Source organism: Kryptolebias marmoratus, linkage group LG22, assembly GCF_001649575.2.
Source record: "Kryptolebias marmoratus isolate JLee-2015 linkage group LG22, ASM164957v2, whole genome shotgun sequence".
NCBI lineage: Eukaryota > Metazoa > Chordata > Actinopteri > Cyprinodontiformes > Rivulidae > Kryptolebias > Kryptolebias marmoratus.
Window position 1 is genome coordinate 28561960 of NC_051451.1, and position 8827 is coordinate 28570786.

The 8827-nt window shown below is 41.7% G+C and overlaps 2 protein-coding genes across 4 annotated transcripts in view; one reads left to right on the plus strand and one right to left on the minus strand.

The window, feature by feature from the left end:
• The window catches only part of blnk (B cell linker), a 29808-nt gene extending 24148 nt beyond the window's left edge, over nucleotides 1–5660 (minus strand). Inside the window, exons 1-2 of one of the 3 annotated variants that reach the window (XM_037973532.1) lie at nucleotides 5370–5660; nucleotides 4495–4557 (exon numbers count right to left, since the gene is read on the minus strand). In XM_037973532.1, coding sequence (XP_037829460.1) covers nucleotides 4495–4557; nucleotides 5370–5438 — 132 coding nt within the window. In that variant the 5' untranslated portion in view covers nucleotides 5439–5660. The remainder of the gene's footprint in view (nucleotides 1–4494; nucleotides 4558–5369) is intronic. The other 2 variants (XM_037973530.1, XM_037973531.1) reach the window with 2 other exon arrangements.
• A 2321-nt stretch (nucleotides 5661–7981) lies between these two features.
• The window catches only part of dntt (deoxynucleotidyltransferase, terminal), a 67420-nt gene continuing 66574 nt past the window's right edge, over nucleotides 7982–8827 (plus strand). The window contains exon 1 of the mRNA XM_037973400.1: nucleotides 7982–8192. Coding sequence (XP_037829328.1) covers nucleotides 8014–8192 — 179 coding nt within the window. The 5' untranslated portion in view covers nucleotides 7982–8013. The remainder of the gene's footprint in view (nucleotides 8193–8827) is intronic.

Below are 8827 nucleotides of genomic sequence, written 5' to 3' on the forward strand. Positions count from 1 at the left end.
AAAAGATTCAAAAAGATTCAATAAACCAAACAGGAGAAACAAATAAAACCAGGACTGAAGACGAGTGAGGGTCTACGTGAGAAGATCTGAACATGAGGAGGGCAGTGTGTGTGTGTGTGTGTGTGTGTGTGTGTGTGTGTGTGTGTGTGTGTGTGTGTCTGTAAACAAGTAACAACTCTGTCAGAATTAAACCTGATCACTGAAACATCCTGAAAGTAAACCCAAAACAGGAAGGACAAGTACAACAAACAGAAACCCCCCAACCATAACTCAGTTCTTCTTCTGTGGTCATGTCTGAATGTCATCCAGCCATCATCTCCTGGACCTTCTTGTTGTTCAGATCTCAGATCTCAGCCTGACATTTTGTTCTGAACTGAAGTCCAAACCGAACCACCTCCAACATCCGTTTGGTTTTATGAGAACACATCATGTGAGCGGACTCTAACAACAAGACCCCACAACGGCGAGGTATTTACACCGTACATATGCCAAGAACACAAAGGAATACACAGATACACTGCTGACACACAACTCCATGGTTCTGGATAAAAACACGACGATGCTGAGGCAGAGCAGCACACCGAGGATCAAACTCCAGAGACCTCCGCTCTAATCCACACCTTGTAAAGACTTTATTCTGTAAAATAAAATCCATTCGAAGCAAAGTGGTAAAGTTAGATTTAATTAGTTGCTTGAATAGCTCTTATATATGTTTCAATACAACAAGCTTATTTTAATTATTAAAACTGAAGTAAAACCCTGAGATTGAAGATAAAATAAGAGTTTCTCAAACAGCAACTAACTGACATGTTGTTTTCTCACCAGTGCTTATTTATTGGAAGGTTTTATAATCTTTAGAGAATAAACCCCTGATGAACCTTTCAGGTTCTGTTTAACAGCTGGATGACATCCAGAACCTGAAGCAGGAACTTCTCTGACCCTCCAACTCAAACACAGCTCGGTGTAAATGTTTCCTCTTCTTCTGCTTCGTTCTCAGCCCAAATAAGAGCTTCTGAAATGGTTGTTTCTGTGAAGCAGCCTCACATTATTTCACACTGGTTCTGTTCCTGAGATACAGTATATATCTTCAACACCGTGGGTCATGACTGCTTCTCTCTGTGTCACGAAATCCTTCCTGAATTCTGTTCTTATGCAACAGAAAGGAAGTGACATTTCACTGACAGAGGAAATTTCAAAACATTTGTTTAAAAGAAAAGAGGAACTGGGGTTGCAGTGAGCAAAAAAAAACTTTTAATATGAAAGAGCTAAAAAGTAAAGGTAAAAAGGCCAAAAAAGCTGCTGGACAAGAATAAAATCTGTTGTCTTTTTTAGTCTAAATGAAGAGTTTAGATTTTGTTGCTCGTCTTTTATTTCTTTTTACTGTTGGATATATTACAAAGATGTTATTGTTTGGTTTACAGTGAAACTCAGAGCTGCAATAAAAGCTGTATTAACCTGTGGACACAGTAAAACCAATCCAGCAGAAACCAGGAAGGAGGTTCTGCAGCTCATGAAACCTGGACCAGAACGCCTGAAACCCAAAGATCTTCATAAACTTTAGGTAAGTGCATCGAGGGAAGGTGGAGAAACAAAGACCCAACAGCGTCTTTATTTCCTTCATCCACTCAGTTTCTGTGGTTTTCTGTGGTTGGGTTTCAGAGGGAAACCCAGACCTCGCTCCTCTACGACACCTTAGGCTGCTTTGCACAGTTACTTTTGCACACGTTGCCTCAGGGTCCATAAAATGATTATATTTTTGTGTTTGTGTAAATATTCATGCCATCCTGAGACGGGCGACACCAGAGTCAAACCAAAGAGCCGTTAAAGTTGACCAGTTTCACCCGAGTCCCTTGTGGTTTTAACGCCTCCAAGAGTAAAACCATGTGAGCTTTTATCAAACTAGGATCTGGCCAGGATCTGCTCCTTCCAGCGAACACGGAGAACTAACCTCCAGCTGTGGGCAGATGTCGATACGAGCAGAGCCTAACGGAGCTCGATGCAGGTTGTGTATGGACGTCCAGTTTTCAGATGTGAGCCGGTACCGGCTGCATCAGAACCTCTGAAACATTCATCATCTTCACCAATCAGAGTCTCTGCTGAGAATCTGCCTCAGAGGAGAAATTTGTGAGATTTTAGGCTCAGATCAGGGAAAGAAAACAACCACAGGAGGTTATTTCTCATATTGATGGTCTGACACACTTTAAAGGGACATTCTGGACATTTTAAAAGTTTAATTCTGATGGGACTGACGAGCTAACGGCTAGTCTGAACAATCACTGCCATCTTAAAAATTCCTCCAATCTACAGATTTGTACAGTGGTTAATGGAATTTCATTACATGGAATATTATGGTGCAGCAGCAGCTAGCTGTAGCACTTCCTGTGCAGTCTGTTGGAACTTCCTGCAGGAGTTAAATATTATTTCTGCAGGAATAACCATGTAATGTGGAACTGATGGAGGTGTGAAGATTTGCTTGGATGATTTTCAGACGACAGTGATCCACTTCAGTCCTGAGGTCAGAGTCGGCTGCAGTCGGCTGCAGTCGGCTGCTGTCAGCTGCAGTCGGCTGCTGTCAGCTGCCGTCGGCTGCAGTCGGCTGCCGTCGGCTGCCGTCGGCTGCCGTCGGCTGCCGTCGGCTGCCGTCGGCTGCCGTCGGCTGCCGTCGGCTGCCGTCGGCTGCAGTCGGCTGCCGTCGGCTGCCGTCGGCTGCCGTCGGCTGCCGTCGGCTGCCGTCGGCTGCAGTCGGCTGCTGTCAGCTGCTGTCGGCTGCTGTTGGCTGCTGTCGGCTGCAGACTCAAGACTGCGAGTGAATGGATGAAGGGTTTGTTCCAGTCTGTCTGTGTTTGGGACCAGTGAGCTGTGCGGCCATCTTTAAGGTGGGCAGTTTGCCTCGACCTCGGCTGCTGTCCCATGTTTCTGATTTTATCTGCTAGTGAACATTTTAGAATGAAGACAGGCAGATTCGGATCCATTTTATGAATTATTATTATCATCAGTGTGGTTCTAGAGCTGAGGTTCAGGCCTGAAGCCTCGGATGGTTTCTGTCGGAGCAGAACTCCTGCAGCTCTGATGCTTCTGAGAATCGTTGGAGACACGAAGACTCTGTGACGGTTTGAAGAACCTCCACAAACGTCTTGAGACAATCTGGAGACTCTGCTGTGACTCGGTCGGCCAACAGCAAGACAGAAACTCACTGAGCTGTGACTAATTACTGAAGGAGTTTCCAAAATATTCTTAGTATCTTTCCTAAGCTGTGTTTCTCCAAACTGAGGTCATTTAAAGAGTGAAGACAATATTTGTCCCACAGAATGTCCAAACTGTCCCTTTAAGGATCAGACAGATGGAAGCTACAAATACTCAGATCCTTTTTATTGGCCTGAATTATTAGTCTGTCAGAAACTCACTGTTTGGTTATTTTCTGCCTAAAATGAAATCATTTTTGTTCTCAGGGCAGAAAACGACTCTGTTTCCTTGTCCTTTCTCCTCAACACTTCTCAGGGGAATCACAGGTTTCTCAGTTTTCTGTAATAAAAATCAGAGGCGTTTTACAGACGTGGAAGCAACTCAACGAGAGTGAAGTCAAAGCAGAAGTTCGAACAGATTCACTGACTTCCACATTAGGCCGGCAGAGGGGCCACTAATTTGTCATGTTTCACATCCTGTAAAAGTTTTTTTGTTTTTCACCTTCATTAAACTAGGATCCGGTTTATAATAATCTCTACTCTTCTGTTTTGTTAGAAATAATGACATCATTAACAAACAAACATGAAAAACCAGGAAGAGATTTGTGGCAATTTAAAATCTCAGTTCAGCTTTTTTTTAGTAAACCTATCACAAACTTCAGGAAACAAGATTATGCTGCTGTTTCTGTGCTCTAATCACAGTTTTTAATAAAAAAAATTACATTTTCTGCAGAATGAAGGGAATGTTGGGTGCTGAAGAAGGTAAAACTGAGAGCTGTTAAAGTTAAAACCAGCAGAAAGAGGCTAAAAGAAGCAGAAAGAGGCTAAAAGCTAAAAACAGTAGAACTGCAGCTAAATGCTAAAAGCTACAGTTTTAAAAACAGTAGCTAAAGTTAGCAACAATGAATAGTTAAAGTAACACAAGGTAGTTTGCTCAAGTAAATCATATAAGAGATCAATGTTTTTAAAGGAACTGAAGAGGAGAAATGTTTCGTGATTAAAGTTAAATATTTTAAAAGTGTAAAAGTCACAGCAGCTGAATGAGCTGAAGGTTCGGCTGTTTGAACAGATAAATTATTTGATGCTGAAGAAGGAAAATGTGAACGCTGACTTTCATTCCCACAATAATTAACTGTAAGGCTAAACCAAACGGAACCGGGTCAGAACCCTGACTGGACCCTGAACGGATCAGTGGGTGTTTCAGCTGCAACACAAACAGCAAGAATCCAAACCGGGTCAGAACCCTGACTGGACCCTGAACGGATCAGTGGGTGTTTCAGCTGCAACACAAACAGCAAGAATCCAAACTCACCAGAAGTCTGTGTCCGTTAATCCTGAGCCTGGCCACAGTCGCAGCGCATTCCTGCATTTTATTCTGAGGAGGTCAAACAGTCAGATATTAGGTTATTACAGTTAGTTATCAGTTTATTACAGTTAGTTATTAGTTTATTACAGTTAGTTATTAGAGTTATTAGTTTATTACAGTTAATTATCAGTTTATTACAGTTAGTTATTAGTTTATTACAGTTAGTTATCAGAGTTATTAGTTTATTACAGTCAGTTATTAGTTTATTACAGTTAGTTATTAGTTTATTACAGTTAGTTATTAGTTTATTACAGTTAATTATCAGTTTATTACAGTTAGTTATTAGTTTATTACAGTTAATTATCAGTTTATTACAGTTAGTTATTAGTTTATTACAGTTAGTTATCAGAGTTATTAGTTTACTACAGTCAGTTATTAGTTTATTACAGTTAGTTATAAGTTTATTACAGTTAGTTATCAGAGTTAGTAGTTTATTACAGTTAGTTAGAGTTATTAGTTCATTACAATTATTTATTAGAGTTATTAGTTTATTACAGTTAGTTATTAGTTTATTACAGTTATTAGTTTATTACAGTTATTTATTAGTTCATTACAATTATTTATTAGAGTTATTAGTTTATTACAGTTATTAGTTTATTACAGTTAGTTAGAGTTATTAGTTCATTACAATTATTTATTAGAGTTATTAGTTTATTACAGTTAGTTATTAGTTTATTACAGTTAGTTATCAGAGTTATTAGTTTATTACAGGAGCCACAGGATGAACCACTGAACCTTTAAACACTCAGAGATCATACCAGCCTTCCTCTCTCCTCATATCGCCACATTTCTATATTTTAACTCCTTTTCCTTCCACTCACCTTGCACATAAAGAGAGCCACTTGTGTCTGGTCCCACCCCTCACACTCCTGTCTGGTTGGCAGGTTCATGTCTGTCTCTGTGGAGGAGCTGCGAGCGGCGGTGGCGGCTGCAGGAGGAAGCAGACTGACCCGTCACGCCCCGACGCTCCTGCAGCTACAGCTGGGAGAAGTACGTCCACTCAGGGAGGTCACCTCATTAACATCCACTCACATTCTGCGTCTCACTCCTCAGCGAATGTGGAAAGTCATTGCATCGTAAAAAAGGGTGTCTTTTTTTACATTTCCCCTCAGATTGTTTAAAGGCATTAACAAAAGGGAAGCAGGAACTTCCTGAAAGTTTTACTATTTTCAAGCTTCAAAAAACCTGATGTGTCATCACCCTGGAAGTGTTGCCACCTCCCACTTCATGCTGCCTTTACTGTCAGTGAACTTTACAGTTTGCTCCTCATTTCATCTGATTTCAAGGTGTGACGTTTCTGGGATATTCTGTTCAAAATGATTTCACTGAAGAAATGGAGAGGCCTCAGAGAGTCAAAACGTTCAGTTTAATCAGAAAACCTGAGAAATTAAAACAGCTGAATGTTCGTTACAGGAATAAATCTGTCCACATGTGGAAACAGTGACTGCCCAGAAATACACTTCCTGTCAGACAGAATAAATCATTTAGGGGAAATATTTTAAATGAGTGATTTTGTTGCTTTTTATAGAAAGAAAAATCAGCAGAAACGACACTTGTGGAAGAACACAGGCTTTTTTATTGGTTGCATCAGTTTCCCAACAAAACAAAGAGACCTGATTTCTGTTTCAACTAGAAACTCTTAGGTAGGTAGGTACATTTATTTATATAGCACTTTTCAGCACAAGGCGACTGAAAGTGCTTTACAACACTTAGTCTTGTCCACATCCAGCATCAGGTCTCTTCAGGTCCATGTCCAGGATCAGGTCTGTTCAGGTCCATGTCCAGGATTAGGTCTCTTCAGGTCCATGTCCAGGATCAGGTGTCTTCAGGTCCATCTAACCTGGACTTTCTGTGCGTCCTTCATGTCCTCTCAGGTTGGCTGTGGGCCAGCAGCCTGGTGTTCTGATTGGACAGATAAATATTCCACCTGTCTGCCCTCCGACACCCGTTAACCTCGGAGCTTCCTGCTAACGATGTGATGATATCTGTCAGACAGAAACCAGGTGTGCTGATTAAACTCAGGAAGATAACGAGTCTTAATTAGAGTCTGTAGCGACTTTATTCCCTTTGCTAGAACCAACGAATCCCTCCAGGTGCGTTTCATACGTATAAGAAGGAACTGAAGCCTTTTCTTTTGTCTTTGTTCATCACAGCAGCAGAATATTAATTAAGTTGTAAAACCATAGAAACTGCAGAAAACAACAAAACTAAAGAGCAGAAAGCTTTGCTGAAATTTCTGCTCAATGTTCGCTGAAGGAGATTCTGAGGAGCATCGAGTTTTCAACGATTTAAAGTTCTGCATTTCTTTCAGGACTCATCTCCGGAATGAACTGAACGTTTGGCGGATAAAACAGCCGAAGGTCTGCTGAAGTATTCAGTGTAAATGCTGAGTCAGCACTGCAGATTTCCTGTTTTTATTTTTCCATCCATGTTTACTTCTTTAATTTGACTTCTTTTGACCGTTCGTAGATCCAAACCTTCAGCTCGTCCAGGAGACGGCTGCCGTCACTTTTGAGTTTCACAACATTTAACTTTATTTATAAACATTTTCCCCAAAGAAATAAACTAAATGTCTTCACTTTCTTCAAAAATATTGTTCTTTTTTAGCTTTTAGATACTCTTTTGCTGCTTATATTTTCTTAGTTACTCCTAACTAGCCTTTTGCTACTTATAGCTTCTAGCTAGTCTTTTGCTTATTTTAGTCTCTAACTACTGTTTTGCTACTTCAGTTTTCTGACAGCTGTTTGCTTCGTTTGGCTCCTTTCAGCTGGTCTGGTGCCTCTTGAAGCTTTAAAGGCCAGTTTCAGAGCCGTCAGTTTGTTTCAGGCTGTATTTCTCTGTCCACCTCCCGAGCAGCAGGACTCCTCCGGTAAATGCTACTAATCATCAGCAGCTTGCTGCTCGTGCAGCACCTGGATGATCTCTGGGGCTCCCGGGGGAAATGTCCACAAAGGCTCTGGTTTTAGGCAGGAAGCTAATTAAAGCCGCGGAGCAGATGGCGCACACTCGGTCTGGACATAATGAGACGGAGAGTGGCGAGACGAACCGGACATGGCAGGACAGCTGTGAAGAGAGGTGACCAGGATCCAGGCGTGTCCCGGGAGTCCGGCTCGCTGCTGCCAAGAGAGAGACTTCAGAACCCCATGAAAAGTTCTGAGCGGATCCGTTAGAGCTCACTTCCTTCTCTGTTGAACAACTTCACCATGCCAGCAGGGTGTTTTGGATGGTTTTGTTCCTTCCTTCAGTGTTCTTAATCATTTCATCTTGGCAGGTGGTTTTTTGGTAAACACCAAATTCTCGGCACCTGTTGCCAGAGGCTTTTTCCTGCCTTTCTTCTACCAGCTTCACTTCAACTGAAACGCTGAAATAAACAACCGAAGTGGGCGTTTTTTTATTCCCCCTTGAGGGAAATTAAAGACAATAACATGAAGAATTCCTAGAGGTGCAGACAGCGTTTTAGAAGACATGCTGGGTCTGAGGAAGAGGTCCAAGCCGGCAGGCGAGGTCAGCGTTTCCAGGAGAGAGGAGACGAAGTTCAGGGATGTTCGAATCTTCCTGGTGGAGAGGAAAATGGGTCGAAGTCGGAGAAGCTTTCTGACCCAGCTGGCCCGGTCCAAGGGTTTCACTGTGGAAGACTTTCTCAGGTTGGAAAAAGAGCTTTCTTTGCATCTAAAAGCTTTTTTTTAATCCCTAAATAAGAAGGTTAAAGTAGTAAAATAACAAAGACGTAAGAGCCTTTTCTTTGGATTCTGGTCCAAGAAAGGATTTATTTTCTTGTTCCAGTTTATTTTAAGGCTTCTTTCAGAACCGCCAGGCTTCTAAACCCAGAAGTACAGCCTGTATGGCAACTTTCTGCCACTTTCTGCCTCTTTTTAAGACGTTAGGGTCCAATTAGTAATTAAGAGCCACTACTGCCTAATGAATAGTTAATTAAGAAAGATTATGGCATCCATCATGCTTCTGCCTCACCTTAGTGGATTTCCCAGCTGAGCCATAAGTCACAGCTCAACATAAATCCATTTACCCAAGAAGAAGAAAGGCACTGAACCGTCTGCAGCTTGTTGGCAGAAAACAAAACAAACTTTCTTAAATGACTCAGAAAAAAAGTTTTGGTTTTGAACAAATCTCTCTTATCATCCTTGCAGCCATAAATCTTCCTCTGTGTGGCAATCAGATCTGAAGTCATCAGCTCGCAGTCAGCTGCGTTTCAGAGGCAGGTTCCTCTAAACCCGGTCCTGTCGGAGCTCTAAACCCGGTCCTGTCGGAGCTCTAAACCCGG